Source organism: Mustela putorius, unplaced genomic scaffold (genome assembly GCF_011764305.1).
Source record: "Mustela putorius furo isolate JIRA1106 unplaced genomic scaffold, ASM1176430v1.1 tig00000224_pilon_pilon_pilon, whole genome shotgun sequence".
NCBI classification, from domain to species: domain Eukaryota; kingdom Metazoa; phylum Chordata; class Mammalia; order Carnivora; family Mustelidae; genus Mustela; species Mustela putorius.
Window position 1 is genome coordinate 15829718 of NW_025421321.1, and position 17175 is coordinate 15846892.

Here is a 17175-nt window from a genome sequence, read left to right on the forward strand (position 1 = left end):
ATGCAAGTTCCATGAAGGCAAAGGGCTGTGTCTCACGTCCCCAGACACAGTCGGGCACAATCTTCAGGAAACTTGACCTTCCCAACGTCCGGTCATCGGTTGTTTCAGCTCTCCTTGCGCCTATGCCAGTGGCTCACGGGGCCCTTTCCTCGGAAACGGTCCATGACACACACTTGAACACTGCCTGGAACACTCCGCTCCGCGCCCCGGTTCAGGGACAAGTGCGGCCTCCAGGCTCGCCGGCACGGCCTGTGGGAACTGGACGCCCAACTCTACGCTCCGCGCGTCCGGGCTCTGGCCCCCTCTCGCCTGGGAATCACAGCTGAGACCCCCCGGGCCGAGAGCCCCACGCCCCCGGCCCGCCCCAGGATCGCGCCGCGGCTTGTTTACTCCCCGGCGCAGCCTAGTCCGACCCTGGGGCCCGCCCCCGTCCGCCGCCTATTGGCGGAGGAGGCGCCAGGGCTAGCGACGATTGGTTCGGGGTAGGCGGAGGGTAGGCTGCGCGGGAGGCCGAGAGGGGGCAGCAGGCGATGGCGGCGGCGGCGGCGGCGGCGGCGGCGGGTCCTTTAGGCTGGTTGCTCGCCGCGCTGTGCCTGGGCAACGCCGCCGTAAAGGCGGCGTCGGGCCCGCGAGTGTTGGGCGTCTGTCTGGAGGAGGACGGAGCCGCGGACGTGGGGTGGGAGCGCGGCGAAGAGGTGCGGACTGCACGGGAGGCCACCTTCCGCCTACGCCTCTTCGGCTCCGGCTTGGCCAACAGCTCCTGGTCTTGGGTGGCCCCCGAGGGGGCGGGCTGCCCCGAGGGCGGGCCGGCCGCGGCGTCCGAGAAGGCGGTGGCCCCCACGGGCGAGTGGCGTGCACTGCTGCGCCTGCGCGCCGAGGCCGTGCGCTCGCACTCGGCGCTGCTGGCGGTGCGCGGGGAGCCGGACGCGTCGGCGGCCGAGGAGGCGGTGGCCCCTGCGGGCGAGTGGAGCGCGCTGCTGCGCCTGCGCGCCGAGGCCGTGCGCCCGCATTCCGCGCTGCTGGCGGTGCGCGTGGAGCCAGGCGGCGCGGCAGCCGAGGAGGCGGCGCCGCCCTGGGCATTGGGCCTGGGGGCGGCGGGGCTGCTGGCGCTGGCGGCGCTGGCGCGGGGCCTGCAGCTGAGCGCGCTGGCGCTGGCGCCGGCCGAGGTGCAGGTGCTGCGCGAGAGCGGCTCCGAGGCTGAGCGTGCGGCGGCGCGGCGCCTAGAGCCCGCGCGGCGCTGGGCCGGCTGCGCCCTGGGCGCGCTGTTGCTACTGGCCAGTCTGGCGCAGGCGGCGCTGGCGGTGCTGCTGTACCGCGCGGCCGGCCAGCGCGCCGTGCCCGCCGTGCTGGGCAGCGCAGGGCTCGTGTTCCTGGTGGGCGAGGTGGTGCCGGCTGCCGTGAGCGGGCGCTGGACGTTGGCGCTGGCGCCGCGCGCGCTGCTCCTCAGCCGCCTCGCGGTGCTGCTGACGCTGCCCGTGGCGCTGCCCGTGGGCCAATTGCTGGAGCTGGCTGCGCGGCCCGGGCGGCTGCGGGAGCGCGTGCTGGAGCTGGCCCGCGGGGGCGGCGACCCCTACAGCGATCTCAGCAAGGGCGTGCTGCGCTGCCGGACGGTGGAGGACGTGCTCACGCCGCTCGAGGACTGCTTCATGCTGGATGCCAGCGCCGTGCTGGACTTCGGCGTCCTGGCCAGCATCATGCAGAGCGGCCACACGCGCATCCCAGTGTATGAGGAGGAGCGCTCCAACATCGTGGACATGCTCTACCTCAAGGACTTGGCCTTCGTGGATCCCGAAGACTGCACGCCGCTCAGCACCATCACCCGCTTCTACAACCATCCACTCCACTTCGTCTTCAACGACACCAAGCTGGACGCTGTCCTGGAGGAGTTCAAACGAGGTAACAGGACATCGGGGAGGGGACACGAATGCCAGCGTTCTCCGCTGGAAAAAAGGGAGGGGCATATGGAAACTTTGAGGAAAGGGTCTTATCCTTACCGAGGTCCCTCTGAGTACTTAGATGCTGGCCTCACATCTCTCAGTGACCCTTTTGAAATATTCAAACGCTGTCGTTCAGAGCGCCGTGGAAAGCAAAATTCCGCTTTCCCTGGTAGGCCTAACTTGGAGAGCTAGGTCCACTTGACCCTAACCCACCGGTTTTTTTCCTTCAAAGTCATTTTTGTGGGCTTTGGCTTTGTAAGAGGTCTAAATTCGTAAGTAGAAACTAAAAGAACAGAAAAAAGGATGGTCTGTAGACACCTGGTCGCTTTCACCTGCACACATAACATCAAATTAGCTGGGCCTGTGACGTTTCAAGGATCATTATTAAGGTCTTTTGTGGGCTGCTGCCTTGCTGATAACAGAAGAAGGAATGATACCTGATTTTCTGCAACTGTGGAAGACACTTTCACTTTGATTTAATCAGAAACAACTTTATGGATGCTGATTTAGTCTCTGCTTTGTCTTTTGTGGGTTTTTTTGTTTCTGTTTTGTTTTTTGGGTTTTTTTTTTAAACTTCCCTTTTCTGACTATGAGGAAGGTCTGTCAGGGCCTCTTTCTCTCTCTCTTTTTTTTTTTTTTAAGTGTTTTTTGTTTTTGTTTTTGTTTTTAAATTTGAGAGAGAGAACATGAGAGAGGTCAGCTGGAAGGGGGCACTTTGCTCTTCGGTTTAAGATGGGCAAGTTGGAGCCAGTTGGGAGAGAAGGCCCACCCTCTAGGCTCCTTTTGTTCTGGGATGGTGGGTGCCCTTGGAGCAGCTCTGGGGAACCCCCCGGGGTTGAATGAGGAGCTTGTCAGTTTTCACCTTTCTCCCCCTCTGACAAGTGAGGGTCATTTTCAGGGGCAGATTGGCTTTGTCTTTCCTCTGACATCCTGGAGCCTTTCTCTGCTTCTCTTTGCAGTGCACTCCTTTGGCAGGTACCAGTTTTTCCTCATTAAAGTCCTTTTTAGCCTAACCCCTTTCTTCATTCTGCTTATGAACAAAGGGGATATTGCAGCCTTTATGGCGCCTGAGGTTTGAGAAATCTATTCCCTTCCCATCTCTCTGCCAAGTGTGTGAGTTGGTGGTGCCCTCTAAGTTTCCTGAAGCTGGAGTCTTGGCATCTTGGCAGCTATCATTCCAGGGCCTGTGCCTTTCATCCCTTCAGAGTACTGTCTGTTTTAGAACTCTGTAGTCTGGGAAAGGCCCCTTCTCTGGTGAGGCGCCTCTTAGTGTGCAGGCCTGAGATGATATGGAATATTTGGGGCAAACATTATCAGGAAGAGTGCGTACTCTGGAGCTACAGTAAATAAAGTGTGTTTTCTTTAAAGCTGTTAATCCTGCTGTCTTTGTCAGCCCACTATGAGAATATTTAAGGACAGTCAACCAAAGGAGGAATTAGGATGCATTCTGCTTTCAGAATCTCTGCTTTAAACCACCTGAGATCAGATTAATTGTCAGAAACCAAAGGATCCCTGCTATTCTGAAAAGAGTCAGACCTGCTGTGAGGAATGTTAACCTAGCACTTTTCTCCCGGGATGTGTTCTGACAGTTTCTTTATTGTGTTCCCTCTCCCGCTATGTCTCTGTCAAATCTTCAAAAAAAAAAAAAAAAAAAAAAAAATTAAAGGACATGGGGGGCACCTGGGTGGCTCAGTAGGCGAAGCATCTGCCTTTGGCTCAGGACATGATCTTGGGGGCCTGGGATCGAGTCCTGTATCAGGCTCCCTGCTCAGTGGGGAGTCTGCTTCTCCCTCCCTCCTTCCCCCTGCTTGTGCTTTCTCTCTCTCACTGTCCCTCAAATAAATAAATTAATGAAAGAAAGGCAGAGGAATTTAAACTCCATCTGCATTTTTACAAATATCCTAGAAATTAGGCATTGTGGAAGAGTTCTATAGCATCTGTGTAATTTGGGAGTACATTTGAGCCTGCTAACTAGAATTAAAGCTCTGTAGAGCTTTTTCAGGGCTTTCTGGTTGATGCTGTTAAGATGCACCATCTGCCCCTTAACCTGAGGCTCTGTGCTCCGGGAGAGCTGTAGGCACCTGTCCTGGGGCCTGTGGTGTTTCCAGTCAGCCAGCCAGGGGCCTGTGTGTTTTCAGAGCATTGTATCCCATCAGATGAGAAATAAATTTTAATCCCTCCAGCTGCCTGTTCTTTGTGTAGCCCTTCTGCTTTTTCATGGTTGCCGTCTCGACCCCTCAGACATTCTGTCTTGAGATGAAATCACATGGCCACTGTGTCGGGGGATCTTTGAGGGGCATGGCTGAGATGAGTTTCTCAGAGTTCATATCCTAGACCTGCACAACTCCTTTGAGCAGCCACTGCCCACATGGGGTTAAAAGGTAGCTGGGCTGAACTGAGATGTGCTAGCAGTGCCTAACACACACCAGACTTCAAAGACAGTACAAAAAAGGAATATATGTTTAAATTTAAGGTTTTTTTATTTTATTTTATCTATTTATCTATTTATTTATTTATTTATTTGACAGAGATCACAAGCAGGCAGAGAGGCAGGCAGAGAGAGGAAGGAAAGCAGGCTCCCTGCTGAGCAGACAGCCCGATGCGGAGCTTGATCCCAGGACTCTGGGACCATGACCTGAGCCGAAGGCAGAGGCTTTAAACCACTGAACCATCCAGGCGCTCCTAATATTTTATTTTTATTTATTTATTTGAGAGAGAGAGACAGCGAGAGAGAGCATGAGCGAGGAGAAGGTCAGAGGGAGAAGCAGACTCCCCGTGGAACTGGGAGCCCGATGTGGGACTCCATCCCGGGACTCCAGGATCATGACCTGAGCTGAAGGCAGTTGCTTAACCAACTGAGCCACCCATGCGCCCCAAAATTTAAAAATTTTTTAAATTAATTTTTTAAAGATTTTATTTGTAAGTAATCTCTATATCCAATATGGGGCTTGAACTTACAACTCCAAGATCAAGAGTTGCATGCTCTACCAACTGAGCCAGGCAGCTGCCCCTGTTTTAATATTTTTTTTTTTTAAAGATTTATTTATTTATTTGACAGAGAGAGAGACAGAGATCACAAGTAGGCAGAGAGGCAGGCAGAGAGAGAGAGGAAGGGAAGCAGGCTCCCTGCTGAGCAGAGAGCCCAATGCGGGACTTGATCCCAGGACCCTGAGACCATGACCTGAGCCGAAGGCAGCGGCTTAACCCACTGAGCCACCCAGGCGCCCTGTTTTAATATTTTTAATGTTTTTAGATTTTATTTATTTGAGAGAGGGGGAGAGAGAGAGTGGAGGGGGAGGGGAAGAGGCAAGAGAATCTCAAGCAGACCCCATACTGAGTGTGGAACCTGATGTGGGGCTTGATCTTGCAACTCTAAGATAATGAACAGAGCTGCTGAAATCAATCAAGAATTGGATGCTTAACTGAGCCACCCAGGAGCCCCTGTTCTAATATTTTTATATCGATTGCATGTTATAGTGATATTGAGGGCTATACGGAGTTAATTATAGTATGTTGTTAATTTCACTTGTGTCTTTTTTTTTTTTTTTAATGTGGCTACTCAGAAATTTAAAATTGCGTATGTGGTTTCCATTCTGTTTCTTTTGGGCGGGTATAAAGTTTTATAGATGAGAAGCAAAGTCAGTTCTTGAAGTTTTCACAACATTCCCCAGCACTCTGAAGCTTGGGCTTTTGTTCAGACGTTTATTTCTTTATCAGACAAGGAAACAAACAGGAGGCTCACCTGAAGGAGGGGAAAGTGAACAGCTCCAGGCTGCAGCTCTTCCTCCCACACCATCTGGGCTCTTACTGGTCGCTCACCATTTGTCATCTTCCCCTGGATGACTTGCATAGACCTAGGCTTCTGGAAATAAAGGACAGCTTTCAGAACTGGGGAAACTTTCCCAGAAGAGTCACTGGGTGGCCCCTCTGCCCCTGCACCCAATTTAGGCCGTCCCAGGGGAGCCCATGCTTCTGGAGTCAGTGCCCTTGTGCGTGCAGCCCTCCCTCGTCTGGTTGGTCAGACCATCCTTATCTAAATCGCATTCCTGTGGACCCAGGCTGACGTGGCGCTGTCCTTGCCTGGGTGGCCTTGTGCAGCTGACCACAGTGCCTGAGATGGAGGATCCTTGTGTGTAAAGGGAAGCTCATCCTCATGAGTGTGTTGAGAGTCTTAGGTAAGAACTTAGGGAGAATCTCACTAGTGCCTGGTACCTTGTGGGACCTTGTGGGAACACAGACATCAGCTTCTGTCATTCTGATGAGCTCATACCAGGCAGGACTAAGCAAAATGGGAGGCCCCCCCGGCCAGCTGTAATCTGAGTGTCTTCTCCCCCAGGGAAGTCCCACCTGGCCATCGTGCAGAAGGTGAACAACGAGGGTGAAGGTGACCCCTTCTACGAGGTGCTGGGCCTGGTCACCCTGGAGGACGTCATTGAGGAGATCATCAAGTCTGAGATCCTGGACGAGTCTGAGGACTACCGTGAGTCTTGACTCCTGGCGTTGTTCCATTTCAACTGGTCTGTCAGGCTGAGATGTGTGGTGTTCATCAACCTCAGAGGACAGGAGGTCTCCGTGTTGTTGAAACAAGGCTGGATCTCCAGTCTGAGCTGTTACCTAGCCAGTCATTCGAGGGAGGGGGCCAGCATGGCCTCCTTACTGGAGGGCACCCCCCCCCACCTGTGCCTGGAGGCGGAGCCGCAGTGGCCTGGTGGGTAGGGCCTCTGCCCTTTATGGGCCTTTCCCAGGCTCTCGTCTTCCTTGGCCTTTTGGCTTTCTCATGTTCTTTCCTACATTGCAGAAGCCTCTCCTCAAAGAATTCCATTCTTTACTGCTGAGATGGTCTTAACAAAACCGAACATCCTGGGGCCTGTGATTGTGCCTTAGAGGTACCTGCCTCTTAGGAAGATGGCTAAGGTCTGCAGGGCAGACACAGAGCCCGTGCTTGATGGCCCAGGCCTTACGTGCACTCTTGGAACAGAACCCCCCCCCCCACCTCTGTTTACTGTCAAGTAATTGCTTTGCCCAGAGTCTGTCCCCAAAATGCAGCCTCTTGAGTGTGGCTCCTCAGACTGCCATAGGCATGGGGACATCAGGTTACCTGCTGCTGTGTAGCCCCTATAATCTGCAAAGACTTGGTTTCTCGTGACCAACTGTGGCTCTTTCTAAAGCAGCCCTGCTGTCTTGTCAGAGTTTACCTTCCCAGCTCCGAGGAGAGGAGCAGTCCCTTCCCGTACTTCCTCAGGCTATAGCTAGAGTAAAGGCCTGTGCCCTCTGTCATGAATGCCAGGTTTGTTCCGTGCTGGGAGTGGCAGCCGGGCCCCAGCAAGGCAGCATGCCGAGGCTGTATCCCTGGGCTCTGATGCTGTCGCCTCCCCTACTGAGAACCCCCAGGCCTTGGCACCATGCCTTCATTTGGTCATGCTGATTGGAGGGATGCTGTGCCTCAGTGGGCCTTTTCACCATCCTAGGAGAAGCTGCCGTGAGGAAGAAGCCTGCTCCTCTGAGTGCCCCTCTCAGGCGGAAAGAGGACTTCTCCCTGTTCAAGGTGTCTGATGATGAATATAAAGTGAAGATCTCACCTCAGCTGCTCTTGGCCACCCAGCAATTCCTGTCCCAAGGTGAGGGTGAAGGGTTAGCCTTTGCTTTCTTGCTCACGTCCAGTGGGTCAGGAGGCCCCGAGGGCAGACACCGAGGGCCCTCATTCCCAATAAGGAGGAGAGTATCCTGGAGAACTTCTTTGCTTCTGTCTAGCCCCGCCAGCGTCTCCAGACATCTGAGGGGGCAGCTCCTCATGACAGGGCTGAGAGCAGGAGCTAGGCTAGCAGGAGCTAGCCTTGGCCTGAGGGAGTGTGGCCTGCCCAGTACTCTTGTATTGGAGAGGTGACTTGGCTTGGGGCAGCAGGAGTCGGGTGTAGTCATGCAGGCCACTCTGGGCCCAATGGACACTGTCCCTTTTTTCCACCGTGGGGCAGAGGTGGATGTGTTCAGCCCCTTGCGGATCTCCGAGAAGGTCCTGCTGCACCTGCTGAAGCATCCCAGCGTCAACCAGGAAGTGAGGTTTGATGAGAGCAACCGTTTAGCTGCTCACCATTACCTGTACCAGCGCAGCCAGCCAGTGGACTACTTCATTCTCATCCTGCAGGTAACTGCCAGCCCATGTGGGAGCCCCCCACTTGCTCAGAAAGTAGGGAAGGGTCTGAGAGGGGGGATCATCTCCATCCACACCCCCTGGATAACTGGGGTTGGTGCTTTCTCCTTGTGCTCTCTTCTGGCAGGCAAGGTAATCTGTCCACATCTGTTTCTCTCCCTGCCCCTCCTTCCTCCCTCTCCCTACACCTCCCAGGGCAGGGTTGAGGTGGAGATCGGGAAAGAGGGCCTGAAGTTTGAGAATGGGGCCTTCACCTACTATGGAGTGTCTGCCCTGACATCACCATCCTCGGGTAAGCTGCAGCCCTTCCTGGCTTCCCAGGGCCCAGGACTCTGGGCTGGCTTTTCTCCTGTCTGGGCTGTATCGAGGGAGGGGGCAGTGTTTGTTTTGGGGCTGTCTCTGTTGCTTGCCCTCCTTTTCTGTGCTTGTAGCCGTGTTTCCTCCCAGAGGGATCTGTGGAGTGGATCTTGGAGACGGTGCAGTTGTCCCCACCAGAGACGTCACTGATTGTTCTTTCTGCTAGTTCACCAGTCCCCGGTGTCCTCGCTCCAGTCCCTCCGCCACGACCTGCCGCCCGAGCCAGCCGATGGTGCCTGCTTGTCTGCGTACTGTCCTGACTACACCGTGAGGGCCCTCTCTGACCTGCAGCTCATTAAGGTGACTGTCTGGGCTGCTCATTGGTGCTGGCTGTTAGCCAGCTTTGTGTCCCTAAGGGGCTAAACCAACCAGCTACAAGTTTGTATGGATTAAGAGTAAATTCTGCTTGAGTCTTTCTGAGACTTGCCAGAGCAAGACCTTGTTACTTGCCCTGAAGGACAGACGTCCTTGGCTCCAGGAAGTCCCTCTGACTTCTGGCAGTCTAGTCCCATCGCCAGGACTGTGCACCCAGTTTCCTTTTGAGATCTTGAAGACACTGCTTGATTGCTCATCTCTGCCCTTAGCTGGCTTGAAGCTCTTCTTTTTTTCTTGATCCTGCCGAATGTGATGCTCCCACCTAGTTCTGGTGCTTATGGGCAGGAGGGAGACATGTGACCTTCCTGGACCTCACTTTCTCCGCCTGGCTTCGCGAGTTGCACCTGCCTGGGAATGCTTTCTGTTCTCCAGGTCACGCGGCTGCAGTACCTCAATGCACTCCTGGCTACCCGAGCCCAGAGCCTGCCACAGTCCCCGGAGAACACAGACCTCCAGGTCATCCCAGGAAGCCAGACCAGGCTCCTTGGGGACAAGACAGCCACAGCAGCAGGTGAGCCCCGCAAGGCCACATCCCTCAGTATGGCAGCCCAGAGGGCAGGCATGTCCTTTGCCGCTCCTTGCCGCTCCCACACACACTCACTCTGCCCCCACTCTGCCTTGTGTTTCTCTTTCCTTGTCCCCTTTTCTGCCCATCCTTTCCTTTTTCTCTTTTCATTGTTCTTAGTAGCTTCGGTGACACTGCACCACAGACCAGCTGGCATTTAAAGTATGTTCAGTCAGCATTTTCTCTGGAGAACTGTTAGGATGGGTTGCCTTAGTTAGGGAACAGGTACTGAATAGGAATAAGATCAAGTTCAGACACTCTTGGTCAGTTAGGTTTGGGGGTAGGTCACCAGTGGGCCCGGCTCTGAAGGTGACTGGCTGGTGGACACCATCCCAGGAGCTGAGAAGGGCAGCAGCTGAGGTGTTTGGTCAGGTCAAGCTAACACATAAGGCCTGTCCCTCACATCTCGGGCTCCACTGTGAGCCAGATACCACTTTGGAAGAAATAGACTTTGTAATGTGGGGTGAGGCATGGACTAGCAAACCCTGCCTTATAGATTATAAGGAGGGAAAATAAAAAGGAGCCTGTGGAGAGTGGGCTTTGGCTAGGAGTGCTAAAAAGTTCAGGTTGCCTTGTTACTCAGGAAGGTACTTGTATTCTGAGTGAGCTTCTAAGTTGGGGTCAGAGATTCACTTGAAGGCTGGGTGGTCCTGGGGGAGTGGCTAGGGCTTCCAGAGAGGCTGTGGAAGGAGCTGCAGGCTGCCAGCTGCCCTGGGCACTCTGAAGTGGGGACACCGAGCTCTCTTGAACACTAGCTCTCCCTGGCAACACGCTAGGAGCTTTGCTCGTCCTCACTCGTCTAAGACAACTTCTCCATTTTCAGAGGTGGTAGTTGTTAGACCCATTTTACAGATGAAGAATAAGGAGCAGAGAGAGACCTGGGCACCCTGGCTTGGATCCTGTGCATGCCCTTGGCCTCTGGGCATTGGTGTGTCACAGGGACACAGACATCGGGTTTGGTTACTTAGACCCACCCTTGAGAACACGAACGTGTTTTTGTGATGCCTGCTTTCTGAGAGGAGATACGCGGGTGCGAGGGACAGGAACCCTGCTGCAGGCCCGTGAGTGGCTCAGCTCCTGAGCGCTCCATCTCTGTGCGCTGGCGAAAGGGGGTCCCAGCTTGAGGCACGCTGCTCCAGCTTGGATCTGGGCCTTCTCAGTGAGTGTGTACTAAGAAGGGGTGTTCTGTGTTTTAGGACTGATCACGGGTTTGTATTTACCTGCTGTGATGTTTTGTTGTGAGATGCCACTTACACCATCACTTTAGACTTGGGTCTCAAAAGTCAGTATATTTTTGTTTTTTCAAAATGTGAGTGTTTGGTTTTGTTTTTTTCTTTCTTTCTTTTTTTTAAGATTTTATTTATTTATTTGACAGACCGAGATCACAAGTAGGCAGAGAGGCAGGCAGAGAGAGGAAGAAGCAGGCTCCTTGCTGAGCAGAGAGCCCGATGCAGGGCTCCATCCCAGGACCCTGGAATCATGACCTGAGCCGAAGGCAGAGGCTTTAACCCACTAAGCCACCCTGGCGCCCCGGTTTTGTTTTTTTCCAATGTGAATCTTTTCTGCCTTCATCTGCTTATTCAGACTGTATGTGTTCTATTCAAGGTGTACACTTAAAATCTAAGAATGATGGTTTTTTCCTTCATTTCGTCCTTTATTATACACGCAGTTTTTTAAGGTTCTTTTTGGGCTTCAGCTGTTCATTGGGCAGTTCTCTGAGGAAACACAGGTGTCCCCTAAAGCTCTCTTTACACCACTTTGCTTTTACAAAAGACTTAGGTTTGTGCCCATTTTCACTAACTGAAAGAACTCCAAAGAGGAGTTTTGCTTTATGAAATGCTCAGTTTCTTTGCTTTATGCTGTGCTGGCTTGCACAGGATTTCATGGGAGCGCTCTGCTGTCTGGAGGCGGGGGGAGACGCGTGACCTGCAGTGGCCCTGTAGGTCCTTTGCCTCTTTGCAACGGCTTACCCGCTTTGCATGGGGGCGGTGGTGTCCTCGCCAGTGATGTTTATCCGAGGCCATTATGCTGAGCGTAGTGCACTGCCATCTCATTCTTTTGTCAGGATGTTGGTTTTCCCCCATTCGAGACCGGATATTTGTTCCCCACGTGGCTGGCCTGCCGTCCTTCCCCTCCCCGCCTCAGCCCTCTGAGACCCTGCTGCGGCTCATCTGTGCTCGGTGGTCGCCGCTGAGAGGGTCTTCATGTCAGTGGCTCATCTGTGGTTGGTGGCCCCTGCTGCCCCCAGGAGGGCTTCATGCCGCTGCCCTTGTGATATCGCCAGGAACGCTGTGGGTCGGAACCACCCCTGATTGACTTGGGCACCAGATTTGCTGGCAGAGAAATGCCTTTATTGAGATGCTTGGGAAATTTTTAACTCCTACAGCGGGGATGGGCATACTGACTAGTTGTTTATGGATTCTGTATAGCTGCCTTTGGCTGCAGCTGTGGAGCGGACTTGTTGCCACAGGGATGGAGACCTACAAAACCTAAAAATGTAGGCCCTTTGCAGAAGGTTCCTGGACCCCTGGCCCATCATGTCAGACTCAGCATAGCTCCTGCACAATGACCATTCCCAGAGCTGATTTCCAAGGGAGAGTCCACTCCAGATGCTGCGCTACCTGCTTCCTCTGGTTCCGAGCCTCGGGCCACAGGGGACACACCTGTCCGGCCCCCGCCTGCCCCTCTCCAGCAGCCTGCGGGGTTGCCCAAGCCGAGCTGCCCTGCCGGCGCAGCTGCACAGCTGGTCTCCTCTTGTCTCTCTCCCCTCTGCTCTCTCTAGCCTTCCCCGTAGACCTTTCCCTCTTTGGCACATTTGGAAACTGCAGTTGATAATTGACTGTGGACTAGTGAGCATTTTTTTGTTTTCAGAAAACACCCAAGGTAAATATCTTCCCTTTCCCTTTCCTTTGCTTTCCTTCCCCATCCCTGTAGCTGCCGGGAGGGGCCCTGGGCACTGCTGCCCCCAGACAGGAGGTGTTTCTCCCGGGGTGGGTGGTGAGGGCCCTTCCTGTCCTTCATTGCTGCTTTCCTTCTCATTTGCTAAAAGACAGGCGGGGTCATGAAAGAACCTGCTCAGTGGTGGAAACTACAGCTTCCTTCGGGGCAGGGCTTTTCCCAGCTTCCTTTGGGGCAGGGCCTTTCGTGTCCCTGGCAGGCTTCTTTCACCCAGCCTTATGGCCTGCTGTGAGCAGAAACCCCCGGCCTGCTTTCCCACCTCTCTCGCCGATGTAGCCCTCCTCCTCCCAGTGGTTTTCTCTTGGGGGGTGGAGTTAGCCTGCCCACTTTCCTGCCTGCTCACTCCCAGCTCTGCCTTGGTACTGAGGTGTCCTGTGGCTCCTCCGCCTTGCCAGCCCCTTCCTGTCCTGAAGAGAATTTTGATACTTGGTTTGGATGGGACCTGCTCCCTTCACTGGTTTTGATATTGATTCTCCTTTTCCTCTCTCCCCTAGGGCCGCACCACAGCAGACCCGGCCTTCCAGCGGAGGAGAGCCCTGGGCGGAACCCAGGGGTTTAACTGCTTGCCAGGCAGCCCCAGGTCTGGGGAATGGACAAGCACGTGGGGAACTGGAGAGCCGAGGAGTAGCTTCCTGTCAGCCTGTCCCCATCCCCTCCAGGCCACGTTTTAGATGGCCCTTATAGATGTGGGTCCTGGGCTGTCCTCAGAACCAGACTTAAGTGCCGGGAGCCTTCAGCAGTCCTGCCCTTCTTTAGGAAATGGGGGTCAGTTGGGGCACAGCCCTCCAGGCCTGCTTCTGAATGGGAATGAAAAGGACACCATCCTCTCTGGTCCCCAGGACCCAGCCTTCTCCCCGTGACAGTGCAGTGTATTTATACCTCTTTGGGCCAAGCCATGATGTGAGTGCACGATTACTGCCTTGATGTGGCTGTGACCTGTACTCACTTCGCCTTTAATTTGCCAGCCTTCTGCTGCCGGCAGCACTTTCTGAGCAAACCAGGGGCACTAGTTTGGGCTGGGGGTTCACATCCTTGGCCACAGTGAACTATTTGGCTTCCCTTACAATGCCATGTTTCCAAGCACGTGCCCCAGCCTGTCCCATGTGCCAAACCTCGAAGCTCAGTGACCCACCAGTATGTCCCACTGCCTTGCTCCCTCCTGTGGAGGTTGCTTCTCTGAGCTCTGCGCTCAAGAGCCCCAAGCGAGCAAGCTGGCCCCCAGTGGCACTGAGGAGGCCTGCTCCTTCTGCTTCTCTGCCTGTCTTACTTAGTTGCCACTAACAGTATTGTCACTTTCTGTGTTTGAAGAAGAGAGGTCACACGTGGGAGGACGGGGTGTGCTGCTCCTAACCCTCTCTCAGTTGCTGGATCCCGGGGAGTATAGCCAACCGTTAGGCCTACTTTGTACCTCCTTCCTAGGCCTCCATGGAGAGCTGGGTGGCTGCCATCTGCTTGGAGAGCAGCAAGGAGGGGAAGGGTTGGTTGTGGAGCACGTAGAGCCTCATCCCCTTTAAAAACAAAAAAACCCCATCGGTTTTTCTTGTATCTGTAACATTTCAGCTCTTTGCTTTTTTTTGCTGTTCTTAACTACAGGGTTTTAGAGGATTGGGAACAAGAAGGCATTTATGTTTTCTTTCTGGCTTACCCATTTTTACCTCCTGCAGTTCTTCAACTGTGTAGAAAGTGGGGCGTCACAGAGACATAGCGTTGCAGATTGGATAGGGAGGGAGGAGGACTTCTAGAGGCTTCTCAGAGGAATTCGGGTCCCTTATCTGGGACCAGTGGGAATGAAGGCCAAAGAGCAATGGCATGCTCACTTAGAAACTTCTCAAGGAATTCTAAGAGCAAACCCAGGTGGGAAACATGTTTTACGATCATCTCTCTCCATAACAGTGGTTCTTAACTTTAGCTGCATGTTAGAATCACCTGGCAAATTGAAAAATACTGATACCTGATAGCTGGGGCTCCCTCTTTGAGGGAGCCTGATTTGGTTAATCCGAGGATCAGGATTTTATTTTTTCAAACAATTTTAATTAAAACAAAAAAACAACTATACTTTTTTTTTTCTTTCTCTTAAGTCACCTGCACACCCAGTATGGGGCTTGAACTCCCAACTCTGAGATCAAGAGTGGTGTGCTCTACTGACTGAGCTGGCCAGGCACTCCTGAAACAATTTTATTATACATAAGAGTGAAGAGTTCCATCTACCCTTCACTCAGCTTCCCTAAATGTTAACATCTTACATAACCTGGTACATCTATCAGAACTAAAAAAAATTAACATCGGTACAAACCTGTGAACTGAATTACAGAGTTCATTGGATCTTACCAGTTTCTCTAGTAATGTCCTTTTTTCCTTGCAGGATCCAATCTAGGATACCAAGTTGCATTTAGAGTTACTGCTTACTCTTTTCTGACTTGTTTTGAAACAATTACAGATTTGTAAGAAGTTGCAAGCAGGAGGGACCCTTCACCCAGTTTTCCTCCATGCTTATTCTTGCACAGTTAGAACACAGTATCAACACCACGAAGCTGACACGGCCAAGTGTGAGGTATCATTCTCTGTCCTCCTGGGTAGATTTGTGTAGTTGCCACTGCACTCTCAGTAGAGTTGTCCCACCACCACAACGGTCTCTCGGAGCTCCCCGTTAATAGCCCCAGCCACCCGCTCGGCCTCCATCCCCAATCCCTGGCAACCACTAATCTAAGATTTTGTCATTTCAACAACATTGTATACAGTGTGTGACCCACCAGTCACCAGTTCGGGATTGGCTTTTTTTCACTCTGCAGAATATTCCAGAGATGGTTCCAGGTTGTTGTGTGTGTCAGTAGTTCGTTCCCTTTGATTGCTGCGTAGTATTCCTTGGTATGCTCACTGTCCCGTTGAAGGACATCTGGGTGGCTATTCCAAATAAAGCTGCTATGAACATTCCTTACAGGTTTTCGTGTTAACGTTGGCTTTCTGAGGAAAATGTCCAGTAATACAGTTACAAGGTTGTGTGGTCATTGCATGGTTGATTTTTTTTAAAGAGACCACCACACTTGCCTTTAGCTATACGATTTTGTATTCCCACCAGTGACGTGTGAGTGAGCCAGTTCCTCAAAATCCTCACCAGCATTTGATGTTGTCATCGTTTATTTTTAGCCATTCTGGTAGGTGTATAGTGAGATCTCATTGTGGTTTCCAGTTGTATTAACATAAGGGCTGATGGAGATCTTTTCATATGCTGCTTGTGTGAAATAACTATTGTTTTTCACCCATTTCTGGTTGGATTGTATGGTCTTTTACTGTTGTTTTGAGAGTTCTTTATATAGTCCTTTGTTGGGTTTTTGGCTTGCAAATATTTTCTCTCAGTCTATAGCTTTTCTTTCTTTTTCATCCTATAACAGGATCTTTTATATAGCCAAAGTTGTTAATTTTTAAAAAAGATTTTATTTATTTGAGAGTGAGAGAACATGGGAGTGGGTAGAGTTAGAGGGAGAACCAGACTCCCCGCTGAGTAGGGAGCCCGGTATGGGACTCAATTCCAGGACTCTGGGATCATGACCTGAGCCAAAGGCAGTTGCTTAACCAGCTGAGCCACCCAGGTCTCCCAAAAGTTGTTAATTTTGATGAAGTCCAGTTTACCAGTTTTCTTTTACCGATTATGCTTTTGGTATCATGTCTAAGAATTCTTTACCTCCTCTAGGTCCCAAAGATTGTCTCCTAGGTTTTTTTCTCCCCAAATTTGTATAGTTTTATGCTTTATCTTTGCTAATTTTTTTAAAAAGATTTTATTTATTTATTTGTCAGAGAGAGTGAGCACAGGCAGAGGCAGAGGGAGAAGCAGGCTCCCTGCTGAGCAAGGAGCCTGATGTGGGACTCGATCCCAGGACGCTGGGATCATGACCTGAGCCGAAGGCAGCCGCTTAACCAACAGAGCCACCCAGGTGTCCCTCTTTGTGCTAATTTTTGAGGGTTTTTTAATTTTTGTATAAGATTTAGGTCAAGGTTTTTTGTCTTTTTTTTTTTCTAAGCCTATGGACATCTGGTTGCTCCAGCACCATTTGTTGCAAAGGCTTTCCACTATTGAATTTGACACCTTTGTCAAAAATCAGTTGGCATATTTGTGTCCGTTTCTGGGTTGTCTGTTTTGTTCCATTGATCTGTGTCTGTCCATCAATATCACGTTGTCTTGATTACTGTAGCTTTCTTTCTTTCTTTTTTTTTTTTTTTAAGATTTTACTTATTTGAGGCCACCTGGATGGCTCAGTTGGTTGGGCATTTGCCTTCAGCTTGGGTCTTGATCTCAGGGTCCTGGGGTGGAGCCCTGCATCGGGCTCCCTGCTCAGCAAGGAGCCTGCTTCTCCCTCTTCTTCTGCCCTTCCCCTGCTTGTGCACATATCCTCTCTCGAATAAATAATCTTTTAAAAAAAATTTGAGAGAGTGACTGAGCAGGGGAAGGAGCAGAGAGGGAGAGGGAGAAGCAGACTGCCCACTGAGCAGGGAGCCCAGTGTGGGGCTCAGTCCCCAGACTCCAGGATCAGGACCTGATCCAAAGGCAGACATTTAACCCACCGAGCCATCCAGGTGCCCCAATTGCTGGAGCTCTTATAGTAAGTCTTGAAATTGGGTAGACTGGCTCCTACCACTTTATTTTTCAAAATTGTTTTAGCTATGAGTTTTTATTTTTTTTAATTTTATTTATTTGAGTTAGAGTGAGAAAGCACAGGGCGGGGCAGAGGGAGAGGGAAAGGCAGAAGCAGGCTCCCCACTGAGCAGAGAGCCTGATGTGGGGCTTGATCCCAGGACCCTTGAGATCATGACCTGAGCCAAATTCAAGAGTTGGATGCTTA

The 17175-nt window shown here is 52.2% G+C and overlaps 1 protein-coding gene across 3 annotated transcripts; it reads left to right on the forward strand.

Annotated features, from left to right (window-relative positions):
- Positions 1-484: 484 nt before the first annotated feature.
- Positions 485-15275, forward strand: CNNM3 (cyclin and CBS domain divalent metal cation transport mediator 3). 3 transcript variants are annotated; one of them, XR_001179477.2, is made up of 9 exons: positions 486-1896; positions 6274-6417; positions 7406-7555; positions 7910-8079; positions 8281-8377; positions 8609-8742; positions 9190-9328; positions 12165-12265; positions 12835-15275. XR_001179477.2 is itself a non-coding variant. In XM_004753064.3 (8 exons), the coding sequence occupies exons 1-8, from the start codon at positions 531-533 to the stop codon at positions 12897-12899; spliced, it is 2265 nt and encodes a 754-aa protein (XP_004753121.3). In that variant the 5' UTR covers positions 487-530; the 3' UTR covers positions 12900-15275. The 3 variants fall into 3 exon arrangements, 2 of the variants coding, with proteins under 2 accessions (XP_044933698.1, XP_004753121.3); XM_004753064.3 differs by lacking the exon at positions 12165-12265 and having other exon boundaries at positions 487-1896; XM_045077763.1 differs by lacking the exons at positions 8609-8742; positions 9190-9328; positions 12165-12265; positions 12835-15275 and having other exon boundaries at positions 485-1896; positions 8213-8343.
- Positions 15276-17175: the final 1900 nt, after the last annotated feature.

Coding starts and splice junctions, on each gene's coding strand:
- CNNM3 (XM_004753064.3), top strand. CDS start 531: ATGGCGGCGGCGGCGGCGGCGGCGGCGGCGGGTCCTTTAGGCTGGTTG. Junction 6,418..7,405: donor GGACGAGTCTGAGGACTACC/GTGAGTCTTGAC, acceptor TCACCATCCTAG/GAGAAGCTGCCGTGAGGAAG. Junction 9,329..12,834: donor CAAGACAGCCACAGCAGCAG/GTGAGCCCCGCA, acceptor TCTCTCCCCTAG/GGCCGCACCACAGCAGACCC.